We start from the raw sequence: 18,424 nt of genomic DNA on the forward strand, positions 1-18,424 counted from the left end.
CACACTGCAGCGCTGGTCGCTGTCAGTGTGGCCACACTGCAGCGCTGGCCCTACACAGCTGTACGACCACAGCTGTAAGTACCAGCGCTGCAAAAATGTAAGTGTAGCCATGCCCTGAAATTAGTGGAGCACTCAGCTCCCACTGACTGCAGGATCAATCATCCAGGGAACAGGGAACTCCCAAGATTCACATACTGCCCACTTAGCAAATACTGAATTCAGATTCTCACACTGCCCAACGAAAAAAAACTCACAAGCAACCCATCTGCTGGCCCCAGACAGTGTCACATCTCCTGTTCTGGAGATAGGCACCTGACTGCGAGGGAACAAGATATGCGCTACAGCAGAAATTAGTCTCTAGGACTTTGTTTTAAACTCACACTCTGTAAAGGCAGCTAATCAACATAAAACAAGAGGTCTCTAAGAAAAGAATCTTCCACAATCAATAATTTAAATAGAAGTTATTTTAGTAGAATTCACTTGCATTTCAGAAGTTTTATGCACTCTGTTCAGCAAATTATTGTGTAAGTTTAGTGGTGAGGAGTGCTTCACTCTGTGTATTGCTTGTGAAACGCATTTGACAATGAAGACCCAAACAGCAGCAATCCATATTGATGGAGACTAATCACACATGACTGTTTTATAGTCACATGCTGGAGCTTAGATCTATCCATCTTCATCTTACTTTAATACATAGGTGGTGTACGTCAACGGAGTCTGACTTGATCTTGAAGCACTTGGCAGACAAAGCCTCACAGCTGCTCTGTGAGGCAGGTCAGTATCATTATCCCCATATTCAGTGGAGAATACTGAAGCATGGAAAGTCCACGGCCAACATTTTCACAAGCGGCCCCATTTTCACTGCCCAACCTGAGAAACCTAGGGACCAGCTGCCACAGGTTCTGAGCAATGGCAAAGTCCTAGGAAAGTCAAGAGAAGCTACAGGTGCTCAGCACCTGAAAAAAAAGAAATTCCAAGTTGGTCACCAGAACATTATCTCCCGCTGACCAACAGCAGTGGTGTGACCAGCACAGTGCATCCCACAAAATGGTGAGACACGGACGGTTTTGCTTCAGAGCCATCCTTTATGAGGCTAGGAGTAAATAACCTTGACTCTGCCACTGATTTACTGAATGACCATGGGCATGTCTCTTAGCCTGTCTGAGCCTCAGATGCTTGATCTGTATATCTGTTAATATTTACTTAAATTTAAAAAGTGCTAATTATTTTTAAACAGAGTTATTTTCCCCTCTTCTGAAGCAACATAGATTTTTAAGTGTTCAACACTATTCAAATGACTTCAATGCACAGACAGGATTCTATATAAACTACCTGGGGACTATGTTACATACAAGATTATTCAGATCCCCAAGAGAGCAAACTGGGTTCCAAGCAACTACCAAATCCAGCAAATCTGATCATTCCATGATAAAGGAGTAGGTAAGAGCCTGTCTGAGAAGCTGCAGCTACATTACAGCTGGGCAATGACAGAAAAGAGAGGGCGAGAATAAAGCTATGCTATTCCATAAGTGTCCATGTTTGATAGAGACTATTCACTCGTCCTTGGTTCCTTACAGCTTTTTAACAGCCTTTTGGGTGACTGGAATCCTTTCCCAAGTGATGGGTTTGCGGTGTTGTTTTTCCCCAAACAATAGGCCAGATTTTGCTCTCAGTTGTGCAGATGTAAATCCAGAATAACTATTGACTAAAATGAAGTTACTCCCAGTTTACACCAGTATACAGGAAAGCAAGATTTGGTTCTATTATTTTTTAAACCTACTGTCCCACACGCACATGTCCAGCAACGCTGGGACATCATTATTCTGCATGTGGAACTATATCAGACAAGGAGCATGTTCCCCTCCCCCTCCAGCCTTCACAAATCTGCAGAAGCCTGCCAAGTCCCAGAAAAGGAGGAGGGGGCCTCAGGGAGCATAGGAAGGGCATTCGCAAGGGTGTCCGAGAGCATCTTGCTGAACTGGACATTTCACAACACTGAACAAATTGTACGTCCAGCTTAGTTAGGGGATGCTGCAATGGTCTTTCACTCCCCGAGCTGATTGTTAGCTTTTCATAGGAACCAGCAGGGAAGCACATGTGAAATCTCTGTGGTGCTGGTGAGCATCCCCATGCCTTGTGTGACTCTGCATGTAGATGAAGCAGCTTCTTAGGCTTTCAGAGCTGCTGTTGCTTAGTTCTCAGAGAAGTCTTTTTCTCCAGCTTGGCTCCCTGCTGCGACAGCCCTTTTCAATCTTTCTATTTCTCCCCCACCCCCATCTCTTCTGCTGCAGAACACAGGGAAATCTGATTGAAATAAAGATCCAGGAGAACATGTTTTATTTTCTTCTCTTCAATCCATTTTAGAAAAGCTTTTTAATTGGTTTAAAAAGATGCTAAAAAAAACGCAATGTTTTTCAGTCCTCTTGAACTGGTAATAGATACTACTTTTTAAGCACTGCTCAAAGAAACTGAATCATGGAGTGCAACAAAGAATTTAAAGCAAACTCAGAGTGGTTTTCTATTGCTCAGATTTAATTTGCAATTTTTTTTTAAATAGCAAACAAGCCAGAAATCCCAACTCCCAGGGGCTGCTATTTGACTAGCATTTTTAGTCCTGCACGGGAAGTGTAAAGACTAAGACAGCCTCAATGGGGAGAGGGGAGATCTGGGAGGCAGCTTCCATAAGCCAATTTAACACAAGAGTCGTGCAACTTGATGCATAACAATACCGTGGCCCAGAAATGCCCCTCTTACACATTAATTTTGCCCATGGTAGTTGTGGGAAGCTATTTGCAGATTAAGTCTCCATTCTGTGAGTGACATGATGACACTGTGTGAATGTGTAACCTACGAACTTACACCATGAGTACGTGTTCGGCTGTTTCCCACTCACCCCAGCTTTGTGGTTCCTATAACTCTAGACCCCTGTCAGACAAACGATATGGTGCTCGCTGCATGGCACGCTGACAAAAAAATAAAGCCAAAAGGCCTGTTTGACAGCAATGTGAGAGATGACGGTTGCCTCTTCTGCTATTCAATGGCAACTCTCAGGAGTGCTTTGGATATGCTTGGTAAGGGTCAGGGTATTTTGATTAGGAGTGAGTTTGAACTAAGGCGTCAATCCTGCAGAGACTTTTGTTCTTGCTTAATTTTATGCACGTGAGTAGCAGCAATGGGACTTAGGCACATAAGCCTGTAGAATCACGACCAAAATCAGCAGCTAGTGCAGATTAATCACTCACCGTAGGAATGACTGATCACATAGTATGGCCTGCCAATAGTACCCATTCCAAATTCCCACCTCTCCCTTCTGGTTTTTCAACCTCCATATGAAGCCCTGTGACTCTCTCAAACCCCCTTGCCTCCCCAGATCAAAGCCAATGTCACAGTCATCACCTTTCTGATGAAAGGAAACACCCTTTCCAAAATTTGCTCATCCTTTCCCTGCCCCACTGTGGGTTTGAGATATAGAATAACAGATTAGAGCTAGTCCAACCCCCTGCTCAAAACAGGATCAACACCAAACAATCATCCCAGCCAGGCCTTTGTCAAGCTGGGCCTTAAAAACCTCTAAGAATGGAGATTCCACAACCTCTCTAGGGAACCCATTCGTGCTTCACCACCCTCCTAGTGAAACTGGATATTAGGAAAAACTATCTAGACCTTCTCCACTGCAACTTGAGACCATTGCTCCGTGTTCTGTCATCTGCCATCACTGAGAACAGCCAAGCTCCATCCTCTTTGGAACCCCCCTTCAGGTACTTGAAGGTTGCTATCAAATCCTCATTCACTCTTCTCTTTTGTAGACTAAATAACTCCAGCTCCCTCAATCTCTCCTCATAAGTCACGTGCCCCAAACCCCTAACAATTTTCGCTGCCCTCTGTTGGACTGTCTCCAATTTGTCCACATCCTTTCTGTAGTGGGGGGGAGGGAGGGGGAACTGGATGCAATACTCCAGAAATGGCCTCACCAGTGCCAAATAATCACTTCCCTCGATCAGCTGGTAACATTTCTACTAATTCAGCCCAATATGCCATCAGTCTTCTTGGCAACAAGGGCACCCTGCTGACTCATATCCAGCTTCTCATCCACTGTAGTCCCCAAGTCCTTTTCTGCAGAACTACTGCCTAGCCACTCGGTCCCTAGTTTGTAGCATTCTAAGTGCAGGACTCTGCACTTGTCCTTGTTGAACCTCATCAGATTTCTCCTAGGAGACTGCAGGGATAATGAAATGCAAGTAGGGGCAAAAAATGAGCAGTGGATATACCTATCCAAATCTGGTGCACTTTGTTAGGCTCCTTTCTCCAAGTGACCCTTTCAGTAAGGCTGGACAGAGTTCGCTTCCATCACTAACTCCACACCGATCTCTTTCGGTATGAGATATTGCCACCAATCATTCTAAGGACAGTCCAGTCTCTGTTTTTAAGGAAGAGCACTAATGCCCCAGAGCCTTGCTTACATTATTTAAGAGATCTTTATAAATATTATTTGAAGTTTCTTGCTAATATGGAAACACATTTGGCTCCTGAGGAGTGAATTGCACAGGCCAATTCTTTTGACTTTTTTAAGCTATGTTATTTTCACAACCAAGTTAGGAAGAATGAAGGAAAGGATGTAATATTTACCGGATCCTGAAAAGATCTTAAACACTAGGAAACTAAAAGATAGTTTATTGAAAGAAACCATGGCTTCTAACTGTAATAAAGCAACGAGTGCAAAGTGCCACCCTATGTAGTTCAAAACCAAGTTAGGAAATGTAAAAAGTTTAGTTTTATTCCAAACAATGTAAAAACATATTTTAAAACTCCCAAGAACAAACCGAAATGGTTTGTCTTATTTCTGCACTCTCAGTAATTCTGTTACTTAAATAAATGATTTCCTTAGCACTTTGCACGTAGAGAAGAAGAAAAGGTTCTTGCGCATAGCAGGCTGCCATCTAGAGAGAACACGCAGTGAATGACGACAACAAGCCACGTGAGAAGAGAAAGAACAAGCAATTTGAGTTAACTGATTTGTACTGTATACCTCGTTTTTCACTGTTTGTAAAATAGGTATGTTCTAAATGAATTGTTTTTCTTAGACACATTATTACAAATATTAGTGTCCACTTGATTAAATTAACATGGCCGGGCATTTAAATAAGTAAGTAACTAGGCTTAGAAAAAAGGCTTTTTTCTGGAGTAAATTCTATTTTATTATTCTTAGGAAGGCTACAGTTAAAGATGTTTACAGAGATGTTTGTAGGAGACCATTTAAGATCTGAGGTTTTAAGTGCTCACTTCATCGTAAGTGGTCTCCTACATGTATTAATTCTGCATACATACCAATCTGTTCCAGCATGTATTTAGCTGTGACACTCTGCTTACCTTCTCCAGAATTAAAGAAAAGCTCCGTGAAGCTTGAAAGCTTGACCTTTCACCAAAAGAAGTTGGTCCAATAAAAGATATTATCTCACTCACTGTGAGCGCTTTGTACAGGACAAAAAGCTCTTTAGTAGAAGTCTTCTCTCTTGCAGTTTGTTGGTGCTACTAGCAGAAGCCCTGGAACTAAGGTACTGTACTCCAGTGGGAATTCTGTCACCCACTTCTATAATTAAACCAAGAACTGTCCTAAATAAAAGTTGTGATTTGTGCAGCATTACTACTTTATTTTCCAGCATGTGAAAATGAGAATAGGCTACAAATTTATTCAGGGTGTGTTGTCTGGTTCCTTTGCCAGAGCCTTTCTTCAACTTCCCCTTATTCCACATTTCACAGGCTCATACAGTGGAACTCAAATGAATAGCCAGGAAGTGGTGCTAGAGACCCTCCCTCCTTAACTTGGTTTGCTTTAGAGGAGGCAAGTTGTCATTTGAAAGGTACCTAAACTTCACCATGTTAGCGAACATTAAGTACAAAGCCCAATTTTTAACTAAGAAGTCTACCATCAGACTTTAAAAACATTCATTTTCACAGGTACCTGGGGGATTTGGACTGAGGCAGACAAGATACAAATCCACGCTCAACTGAAAACACTTACATACATCAGAGGAAATTCATTTTTTTTTTTAAATTAGATAAGACAGACAACCAGATCTGAGTTTGGGAAGATCAGAATTTTCTGTTTGATTCTCAGACAAATCAATGACCAAAGAACTTTAATCTTCACTCTGTAAACCTGCTGCGTATTCAGCATGCTGCCTTCTTACTTAAGCAATGTGCAGCTATCCACGGGTGAATGTGTTGCTAAATAATGAAACAGGATAAACTCAGTTAAAAATCTTTATTCAGCCAACAGCAGTTAGACACTGCTACAATTAATTGTTTGTCAGCCAGGCGTGAAGACCTCTCCTATAGGATAGTTCTAGGAATGACAATGCTCATGGAAACTCTCATCCTACCATATAACGTTCTTACCTGAGGAGGTGTCTTTTTTAGCAACACGAGAAGGGCCTGCAAAACCAAGTTGGAGAATCGTGGTCCAATAGGAACATAATCTGGAAAGGAAAAAACACGAATAAACAGGATAATGTTGTACAGCAGGAATCAAACTTTTCTGGTTCACTTTTCAAATTCCATTGTGCTCCTCAAAGGAAAGCAGAGTGGTTTAAATGGAAATCTTCACTCTCAGCCTTGCAGTCACAATGAAGCAACGGGAAAAAATACTGGATTTTAAATTCAGTGATCACACTGTTCCTATTTCCCTGTCACTTGTGAACGCCTGCTTACAACTGCTTCTCAATAAGCCTCCCTACAGAGCAGTAGCCTTTCCTTTCACTGCAGGACACCTCCGATATTCTAGTTCTGAATGTTTCCTGAAACACCTTGGGACAGCTGCCCCACTGCCTTGCCCCTCGTACAGCAAGTCCCAGTTGTGACGAGTGGGTGTAAAATGCTAGGAAGTCAGAATTCTGCACTTAGACAGACAGTACAGTAGAACCTCAGAGTTACAAACGGAGCAGTCAATCACACACCCGTTTTGGAGCTGGAAGTCTGCAATCAGGCAGCAGCAGAGACAAACAATAAAAAGAGCAAATACAGTACAGTACTGTGCTAAATAGAAACTACTACAAAAATAAAGGAGAAGTTTAAAAAAAGATTTGACATGGTAAGGAAACTGTTTCTCTGCTTGTTCCATTTAAATTAAGATGGTTAAAAGTAGCATTTTTCTTCTGCATAGTAAAGTTTCATTGTATTAAGTCGATGTTCAGTTGTAAACTTTTGAAAGAACCACCACAGTGTTTTGTTCAGAGTTACGAACAACCTCCATTCCTGAGGTGTTTGTAACTCTGAGGTTCTACTGTAGTATTTTACAGTTGTACATGACTGTTCAAAGGTGCAAGGCAGTGAAGAATCAGGCCCCTTTCTGACTTGTTAATTAAGCCTATAAATCCCATTTAGTTTAAAATGATGCATATGGAGGCTGGAGCACCACAACCAACTCAAATACCTTAGAACAAGACGAAGCCAACACTGAGGTAGAAGACAAGAATATTACTGATGGAGTTCAGAAATGATGCATCTTTAGACCAACATGAAGGATCAATTCAAGGCTCTTGAATCATCATACTTCGATTAGACTCCATACGCGCTTATGGTTCCTGAATCATTTCTGGTTGGTAACACTACATTGTCTGTTGCATGGTGCAACCAAAATTCTATGACTCACCTAGGAGCCTTTCAATGTCATCGACTACTACACAGCTGAGCTGGGACTTGTATGCATCATCAAAGATCTAGGGAAAAAACAATTTATTATTGTCACAATCTCATCATAAGAGATCTCCAAGACTGTCCAATTATACATATGTGAACATGCCTCAAGTTCCGCAGATACATGGCCTTGTGTACTTTCGTGATGCTATGCATCAGACTGCACCTCAGACAATTTCAGGATGGCTGAGGTCAGTCTATCAACCAAATAGGCAGAGCATGTACATGCAACTCGAAATCCCAGCACATAACAGGAAAAAGGGGTTTTGAAAAATTAAAAGGCCTATATGCTTGTCTGTCTTACCTAAAGCTTACCAGCTCCCGGACAGCTTAGGAAGGAGCCTGTCCTTCAGACCCAGCCTGTCTCTGTATCTGTTTCCCCCAAAACAGCCCCCCAACAACTGCCTCCCACTCTCCCCAGAATCCTCTTTTTAACTCTTTAGTGTCTTTTTGATTGGTTAGTTTTAGGCAAAACAGCTCTGTAAATTAGCTGGCACTTGTAAATAGCTTCTTCACAGCTTAACAGCACAGGTATTGTTTCTTAACCTCCAGCACTGTTTACCCGGAGGTGTTTCATCTGAACCCAATGTGTTACCTTCCCTCTAACACCTTATTATTAAACTAACTCCCCAACTCTAAAAACATTTCAGTTAATATTTCTCATGACCTGGTGACATGCAGTACTGATAAATTAATATGAATCAATTTCTAAATTATTACATATCTGCCCCATGTCCATCACAGCAAGAACTATGGTGATCTGCAGCACTTTGAGGTGGCAGCTTTATTTAAATTAAAAATGGAGGCTTTTATTGAAATAAGTATGAAAAAAATGGTTACCTTTCTTTTGGTACCTGTTGTTCTTTGAGATGTGTTGCTCAAGTCCATTCCATGTGTGCACGCGCCCAATTGCACAGTTGTTGGAGATTTTTGCCTTTGTGGTATCCACAGGTGTGGCTGTAGCACCCCTTTAAGTGCTGCACTCCTGTGTTGGTATATTAGGCGCGGCCAGCCCTACACTCTCTCAGTTCCTGTTTGTTGACAACTCTGACAGAGGGGTAGGAGGGCAGGTAACGGAATGGACATGAGCAACAAATCTCAAAGAACAACAGTTATGAAAAAGCAGGTAACCGTTTTTTCTTCTTCAAGTCTTTGTTCACGTCAGTTCCATTCTAGGTCACTCACAAGCAGGATCCTTGGAGGTAGGCTCAGAGTTCAGTCCAGCGGCTTGAAGCACTGCGTGTGGGCGCACACACACCTAGAATGGAATCAACATGAGCAAGCACTCGAAGAAGAAATGAATAATCCAACTGATGCTGAGGCCTATCTTATTTATTTTGATATTAAATTCAACTGACTTTCCATTGTTTCCTTGTAACGATGCAGGCAGTGACTGAACTCGTCACTGCAGCCCCGTGTGGCTTGCAGGTGGGCACTGCCTTACCTTCCCCAAGGGGATGCTGAAAAACATCTAACAATTATAACTGCCCAGCGGTCATAGGGGAAAATGAAACATCCATAGATTATAAAAACGTACATACTCATTAACTTAAAGCCAGTTTTCAGCCCCAAGACATAAACTACAGTCCACCAGTTAATCCCAGATCCACGGCTCAGCGTGTTACCATACAGATAGAAGATCTTAGAATAGGACACATAATTCGTGGTTTGGAAAGGACCAAGCAGAGAATCAATCGAGGCCAACACCCTGACAAAGAACGAGAACCGAACAATTCCAATGAAAAACATCGCCAGGCAGGCTCGAGGTCAGCATAACCTTGAACAATCATTAACAGGTAAGGTAGACAAAACTCGGTCAGGTAAGTACGGCCATTTGACGTCTGAGCCATTTAATAAAGCTCCAATCATCAAAGACTGGCACACGTTTAATTTTTCATAAAGGCCACTTAGATAAATAAATAGAAACAGTGAAGCGACTTCAGGAGGCATCTTAGTCAACCCCCTTCGCAAACAGACCAATCCCAATTTGGCCCAGATCCTAAAGCCCCCCCTTAGGCATGGCTGTCACAACCAACACAATAGCATCCCATGACTAGCCTAAGCACACAGTCATACAAATAATTCAGTGGCTTCCGGGGACTAAGCAATGGTCAAAGCTATGGCTACATACGAGTCAGGGACTTCACACAACTGTGCTCAGCCGTGAGCATGACTCCCCTACTAACACACATCCCTGTGTTATAGGACCAAAATCGCCAGCACGTAGAACATTCTGCCCCATTCGGATCATACTGAAAAAAATGCAATTTATACTTCTGGGATAAATAAAGTTATGAAGATATGAGAGGATTATGTGTGTTCCATAAGGGAGGATAAAGAAAAATCATAATAATTCAGTGTACACACACGCACACCTCTTCTCATTTTTTTTTCAAGCAGCTGTATGCGAAAATGTAAGTTTCCTAAAGAAGTGACATTAGGCAAGCAGTCACTGGGGACAGTAGCAAACCGAAAAAAGATTATAATGTAAAGGAACCTGAATGAAAAATCCAATTCAGATCTGAATTAAACTGAAATTTTTTCAAATCTTATCGAAAATAAATCGTTCGAGGCGATGAACACTACAGCTGGGCACTCATCAAAATTAACCAAATACATTAGTCCTGGGGCATTATTTAAGCAGGAAAGGGCGCAAAGATTAAAAATATACTGCAGTAAAACAAAAGCATAAATATTTGGATGTTTTCTACATTGCAAATAGGAGATCAATTACAAAACAAATACCAAGAGCTTCAACACCACATGGCGACAGCGTCCAGCGAGATGGTCCACCCCATAAGACCAAAGCATTGACTAATGCATGTTTGCAACACTGAGTCAAGATCACCAGCAGAAGACTGATTCCTTTGGTGTCAGGTCAGTAGTTCAGCAAACAGAGTGTGCCCTATTAAGACTTCTGAAGAGCATGCCCACACCGTCCCCATTGGAAGACCTAGATTCTACACTGGGTCGAGTACTGTAGCTAAATTTAAATCTCACCATGTAGCTGGTTTGTCAAAATCGCAGTGAAAGTTAAATGAACAGAATATGGGCATGCACGCACGCCATAGACCAGTCAGAATAATTAACACAATATGTCTTAATGACTGATCAGCATAGAAGCCATGTCCGGAGGTGGCCAGAAGCACAAAGGGGCAATAATGTTGCATATACTGACACATAAAAGCTGCAGGCCGGATACAAGACAAGGCCAGCAATGCCTGTTTCACCTGCAGGTGACATGTAAAATAAAAAAAGGCTCTAAAATTTTACATTGTTTGTTTTTAGTAAGTATGTACAAAACACATTGTAATTCTTCATATAAAATGCAGACAGACTTATGAGTACATGACAAACTTTTTTATCATTTTACAGGCAAAAAGTTAAAAAAAATAGAAAGGTAGCACTAACACTCGCATCGTTGTAACTGACATGATTTGAAACGGCAGAAAAAACACCAAAATATTGACATTCAATGGATCATATGTTTAACAATGTGCTTAAAACGCAATTAATCAATTTATCACTATAATCGTTGATTAATCACAATGATAACTGCAATTAATGATAGCCCTAATTGGATATTAAATGAAAGTAAATGTACGAGACATGTCAAGGACAAACCAAAGATTCTGACTAAACAGAAACAGAGCCCCACTCGTTCCACAGAAAGGAGAGAGTAGCACATATGTGAAGCAGTCGCTGCACTCTGACTGTCTGGCCTCTGCAGCAAGCCATGAAAGCTCAGGATGAGTCAAACTGGATGGGCAAGCCCTGTAAGTGACGAGCTTCAGAGAACTTTACAAAAGATACAGTAGGATGACACAAGAATGGAAACAGCACCCTGTCACCAAGTGAAATCGAATATGCATAAGCAAGGGGAAAACGTAACTCAATTCAGTCCCTACATCTCCACAGACCCCAGTCCCTCCATTAACAAAGAGTCTCAGGTCACACTCATCGGCCATCACACTCCACCGGACAGATAGCCATCCCTGTTGGGCATAAGACCCACAAAGTAAGCAGGAGCTCAGGGCAGCCCCAAATTGTGATGGTGCAGGGAAAGATGCCTCAAACACCTGGACAAGGGAGCTGCCGATAGGGACATTAAAACAGCCACACACGTAAGGGATAAAGACCTAACAGTATCCCCTATTTTAAAAAACACCTTGATCCTACTTCATAGAGGATTCAAGACCATAGGCAGAAGGACAAAATATCAGCTAGTTGACCTCCACAAGGCAGCCACAAAACCCGACCCAAAATTTAAAACCCCTAAACCACTAGTTATGAAATCCTACTCAAAATTGGAATGAAGACTCAAGCGCAGCAGAAATCCACGCAGCAAGCAACCCAGCCCACGCTATCAAGAAAAGGGAAAGAAACCTCCAGGGCTCTGCCAATCCCCCTGAGGAAAATGCTTCCGACCCAATAGGCGATCAAGCTAAACCGACAGTGAAGACTCCCCAGCGACCAAGAAAAATCTCGCAGAACCCCAGTCCCACCATCCTCCAACATCCTCACAGACCATTGAGGCGAACTACGCCGATAATCCAAGAATCAATTGCCAAATAAACAATCCATCATACACCCCCCATAACTTATCAAGCTTAATCTAAAGCCAGATAAAGTCTTTGCCCCCACTACCCCTCGAAGGCGTTCAGAATTCACTCCCTAAATGTAGAAACCTCCGTCATTCAAGCTAAACTTCCTAATAATCCAGTTGTACCCATCGAGTCCTCGGCCTACATAGTAAAAACTTAAATAATTCCTCTCACCCCTAAACTTAACCCCTGATATATGTAATACGAGCAACACCCCCGGAGCCTCTTGGCCAGGCTAACAAGCCAAGCCTTACCTCCTTCATAAGCAGAAGTTCCACTCGGATATCCAACGCTGAACCGTCCAGTGAACATCCACCTTCTAAACATGGGGACACCAAACACCAATATCCAGGGGGTCTCCACCAGCGCCGGATATAACAGCACTAACACCTACCTTCGCCTTGCTGGAAATACTGCCGGATGATGCATCCTAAAACCGCATTTGGCTTTTAACAGCAATCAATGGCATCATAGTCATCCTGCTCTCAAGCCAATACCCCAAGAGCCTTCCCTCCTCCTCATTCTACGATGGCCCAACAATCTAAAATCTATTAAAAACCCTAAAATTTTTGCGCCAAGAAAAAAAAACCACCCTGGCCCCCCAACTTCCCCCTTATTTAGAAAATTCATCTATTACTATACTGCCATTTATCAAGTGGTCAGATCCTCTGAATAGATCCTTCTCCGTGTTAGCCAATACCCCCACTCGCATCCCAAACTATTAGCACATTCCGCTTTGCCAAGGTCAGTAACAAAAAAAATCCCAAACCGCCTGAGGGAACTCCACTAGAACCTCCTGCACACCGACAATTCACCTCAACCACCCCCGGATCCTCCCTTTAACGCAGTAGCTACCACGCTTAACACTCCATATATGACCCCTCTTCCAATAACTAACATCCCCCATGCGGGAACCGAGTCAACGCCCTACTGAATCGCACAGTAAATAGAATCTACCGAATTCCCTGTTATCTAAGTAACCGTCACCTCCAAAGAAGGAGAAATCAGGTGGTTGGCACATCTAGCCCTAAGAAATCCAGTTAATCGCCAATTACCATTGGACCTCAATGCCCTTAACTACCTCTCCACAATTTTCCAAGACCTACAACACGACAGACGTCAAGCTAACAGGCCAAATACCCGGATCACTTATCCTTCTAAAAAATAGAACACGTTAGCAAGCCAGACGATGGCACACCCCGAGTACAAAGGCTTAAAAAGCCGCAACGGGACAATTACGCACCAGTTCCTTAAACCTCGGATGGAGAGCTCGGGCCTCCGATTGTCCCGATAGCTGTCACAGCTTCCTCTACCTCAGAGGAATCACCACCCCAGAACACATCCTTACAACCCTCCATCACCCTAAACTCCGCACTATCAATAAAGACCGAGGCAAATACTATTATAGGGCCCAAACCCAGGTTACTTAACCCTCCGTTCCATCCTCAGGAAGCGGCCCACTACTTCTTGTTTCTTCTTCATTACTGTGTGTAGAAACCTAACACCGGAGGTTGAACCCTTCAAGTCCAGCAAACGCGGCTTTTAGCCTTCGCACTTACCTGCAGTCTGACCATAAACGCTCCCTGCAATCCCGCCTCTCTCCACTACCTTACTCTCGCTTTTCCTAACCCTCCTGAGTTCGGCTCATCCCGCCACAACGCCTGCCCATCAGTTTTCCCCTTCTGGATACAGGCTTCACAGCGAGCTCAACTAAGTAAATCAGGACCCTCGCATGTAAAATCCACAAGCCTCCGCCAATCCACTTCCCGAACTAAGCCTACTCTAAAATGAGCCCTCCGAGAAGGAAAACCCTAACCCAGATCTACGTTTGTTATCCTTCCATCAATTGAATTGAATAGCTCACATCACCCACCCACACGCTGTCCTACCACATTTCTCGACGAGTCCTCAACGCTCACACAAAACCAAATCTAAAACGGCATCCTCCGAGTACTTCAACCCTGCACGCACGAACTCCATCGCTATCACATCCAGAAAAATCGACCCCAAATTATCTGCAAGCACCGCCTCCAGCTATAGCCCCCGGGAATGAAGTCTCCATAATAACACAATCCCTTGGTTACCATAAAGACTAAAAGAGGTCTCTATCCAATCCACCAACCCGCGTCTACACACCCAAGCACTAACAGGGCAAGCTCAGTAGCTTCTTACCACGCCCGGATTTTTACCCCGACAGGACTCCGTCTATCCCAGTCAGCACTTCTTATTCATTAAAAAGTTCACCTATCATTGCAGACGGCTACTCCACGCACCTTGGCTTCTTCCTGCTTTCACAACAGCACCATAGCCTCTATGATCCGTAATCCAGCATGATTACATTCCACCGGTCGTATCGCCATAATCCTCCGTTCAAACTCCTGCAGCAGTAGCTCAGTCCGCCATCGTGTACCTAGGCTCTCACATAGTGTACCGACACAGTTCCAATTTGCGATGTGGCGTCATGACATCTTCCCGTCGTGCAACACCCTCACACACCACAATCACCCGGATCAGTTCAACCGCTTCTCTTAGGTCAACCTTGTCCACAAGGTACCCCTCCACTTGTAGCTTCCCTCGTCCAGCGTTGAAACCGCGTGGAATCTCCGGAACAATCCCCAACGATTCCCACAAAACGTCCTAGTCAAGCTTCGACAGGAGTGCGAGCCCATCCCAGAAGCCTATTCCCCGATAGATGAATCAACCCGACGAACCAGGTGCCTGCCGAAACTCCCCAAGACCGTACATCAGCCCCTTATAGCAAACCCACCGCATGAGCCACTGTAACAGCAAAAAATCTGTCGCTCTAATCGCCCGCCAGCAAACCGGCAGAACCCACGAGAACCTAAGCTCGTTTCCTGAGCGTTATCCCAGTCCTGACAAGCCCTGATACAGCCAGCGGTGACTAACCGTACATAAGGTTTTAGATCACTCCACCTCTGAAACACCTGAAAAAAATATGCGCCCCTGAATATCACTGTGCTGAGAGTTTATCAAGCAAATGTACTGTGATATACTTATACTGTACAGAATTTTGTTAAGTAAGCTGAAGTAAACTGAAAAAATAAATTTTTGTTGGAAAAGAAAACCTGCAGGGCATGACCATAGTATAAAAAATTTGTATCCGTAAATTTCTCTGGAAAAGTGTACCCTAAACTCGGGATACATTTCAGAAACAGAATGCATTGTGATGGTAAATTGCCTTATGTATAAAAAGGGTCTGAGTAAACCTGCATCTCAACGTCTCAATTGATACAAAAGAAAAACAAAAGAACAGTACAACTAGACAAGTAAGTTCAATATAGAACGAATCAATGTTGTTCAGTCATTTGAATGACACTGCAATGGATGACCTATGGACATCTTTGTACACTACAGACAGCGCAGGCCAGAGCCAAGGTCATTCCTTATTGAAATTCAAAAGAAGAAATGTATACGGGGAATCAGGCCATGCAACTTGAAGAGATCAAAGGAATATTATGTATGTTTGCCTATTCTCTACCTTGTACTATACATTACATTGACATATGCATGCCTGGTAATTAAATAACCTCACCTCAAGTGGTGAGAATGTGTATCAGGTTAAACTCAGAAAACAATGGAAGACTTAGATCACTTATTTATCCATTCAAAGAATGCAGACATATACATTGTAAACCGGACTAACTACAATAGAAATTCTAATCAAAGCATTGGTCATTGTTGAGAAAAACGATTACTCTGAACAGTCGGACTATAGACAGAATCCAAACAAGCAATAAGGTGATTGGGAACGAAGATACACATCGCGCACATTTTGACTACAAAACTGACTCAGTGTGTAAAATATTTATCTCTACTTTAACCTCTCAATCTCATTCTCTTCCCAGCAAAAATAAACCTGTAAGTTAGTAGTGACTAAGAATTGACGCCAGCATGGTCTGTGACACACAATGATCCAGTAATGAAGTCTCAGAAGAAACCTGATGGAGTGATTGTGTGTTGGAGAGGACTTTATATATGGGACGGCGACCCGAAAGACGGTAGCGATCCAAAAAGTCACAATTATAATGCTTGATAATCTACATAATATCACCAGTGGGGGCTGCCTTCGGACATCTCCCTAAGATGGAACTGCAATTGTGAGCCACTCCAGACACGCTGCAGCACGGCCTCCAGCCCCAGACACACACCTCTTGTGAGGGCAAGCGCGAAGTGGCAACAGGCTGCCTCGGTGCTTGCTTGGAGGGCCGCTGGTCCCACAGCTTCAGCCCCTCAATGCTGTGGAGGGCCGTGGTCCGTGGCCTCAGAGACCATCCACAGGCACACCTGAGGAGGCCTCCCCAAAAAAGGCCAGACCTTACAGACTCCCGCAGCAGCGACCAAAGCAGCCTGCTGCGGCTTGGGCAGCAAAATCTAGAGCGCCAGCTTGACATGTGGGTGAAATAAGATAGAATGTTTCACAAGATCACAACGGAGATATAAGTAAAATAAAGAAGACAAATGACTAAGACAGGATATTACTGCTCACTTCTGGGCCATTTAGATCTCCTCACACGGGTGAAAACTAAACAAGGTGATGATTATGTCAGCGAGTGTTACAATGTGAAATATAACTTCAATGAAAAATTTCGTGCGCAACGAAAGGAACAAGAGTTTGCCGCGGTGGATGTACAATGATAGAGTCAAAACTACAAACAGAACAATAAAATGACTCAGATTCCAGTCATCTCAAACTCAACGTTAAATGTACGCTTGTGTCTACTTGCGGAGTTAAATAAGGTCCTGAATCTTCTCCTCTCAGGAAACTAACTAAAACAACCTCGTCACTCAAGAAGCAATAGTTCCTGCGGAATAAGTAATAAAGAATTATCTCATAACATGCCACTGTGAACTGGCATCCCTGTTATATGGCAACTCAGGCTAGAAAATCCAAACCCCCGATGAAACCCAATCTGTAAGTTGAAATTAAATCATAGCAAACCAAGTTAACAAGAATAAGGGAGGGTCATTGAAAAGAAAAGGAACAAAAAGATGTACAATCCTTGTTAAATGAGCAGAAGACAAAGTTTTTTCAGAAATTAAGAAACAACCTCCAACAAACAGAATGACCCCAGTAAAAAACAACCAAGCAGGCAGGAAAAATGCCGCAAAAAAGAATGATTCAAAAATGATCACTCTTAAAGGAGTAGCAAAAATGCCTATCCAAGAAAGAAGTAGATTGGTGGTGATCTTCACAGGGCCAGGAGTTGAGAATAAATTGAAGCTGCAAGTAGACTAGCAAAATATCTAAGAGATAAAGATAAAGCCCAAATATCCTGCAACAGGACCTACTCATAGGAGCATCTGGATACCCAGGGGAAGAAACTTCATGCATGCACCAGCGTCACAGAAATAGTCTGTTGCCACTGTCAAGACCATCATGCATGAATTATCCATCACCTCCCCCATCATGGCAGCACAATGCAAGTCAACACCCGCAATCAGACATACGAAGCATTATAGACCCAGATGGAAATGAGTCACTCATATCAACAAAGAACCCTCTTAAAGAACCTACCCTTCATATCAAAAAGGGGCACTAACATAAACAGAAGCTAATCACAGCACAGAGGCCCACCACACCAGAGAATGCAACAACTAGATCACAATCGGCCAGCAGGAGTTGAATGCGCCTGGGCTAAGATGGGGTGACGCACTACGGACAGTAATCACTCAACAGGTAACTGGAACTAAATACTATTCATGAAACCGTCGCAAAACCCCCAAAAACTCCTAATGCGCACACCAGGCATCAGCTGTATCTCCAAGCAGGAAAGAAGCCTTGTGCCTAGACGGCTCTAATCCATCTGACAAAAAGCGAGTACAGGTCAAAAAAGCTATTCAGACCAATTGATGGTAAATTGCTAACGTAAAGAAAGATAAGTGCAGACCCATATAATAAGAGGAAACAGATATAAGTTCAGCAATTGCCCATAGTCCAGTGCACCAAGCCAAGACGCACCCATGTTTTTGTTCACTAATAGGGATGTCTATATTTAAATTTATCTAGAAAAAGTATGCCGACCCCAATGGCGAGTGCTACAGGAAAAAAAAAGTTGGCTTTGATAATGAATATGGAAAACACGAATAAGAACACAACAGCCACAATG

At 43.0% G+C, this 18,424-nt stretch overlaps 1 protein-coding gene across 1 annotated transcript in view; it reads right to left on the bottom strand.

The window, feature by feature from the left end:
* The window catches only part of NSF (N-ethylmaleimide sensitive factor, vesicle fusing ATPase), a 177,736-nt gene that overhangs the window by 25,564 nt on the left and 133,748 nt on the right, over positions 1 to 18,424 (bottom strand). Inside the window, exons 15-16 of the mRNA XM_032806572.2 lie at positions 7,649 to 7,715; positions 6,397 to 6,476 (exon numbers count right to left, since the gene is read on the bottom strand). Coding sequence (XP_032662463.2) covers positions 6,397 to 6,476; positions 7,649 to 7,715 — 147 coding nt within the window. The remainder of the gene's footprint in view (positions 1 to 6,396; positions 6,477 to 7,648; positions 7,716 to 18,424) is intronic.

Source organism: Chelonoidis abingdonii, chromosome 21 (assembly GCF_003597395.2).
Source record: "Chelonoidis abingdonii isolate Lonesome George chromosome 21, CheloAbing_2.0, whole genome shotgun sequence".
NCBI classification, from domain to species: domain Eukaryota; kingdom Metazoa; phylum Chordata; order Testudines; family Testudinidae; genus Chelonoidis; species Chelonoidis abingdonii.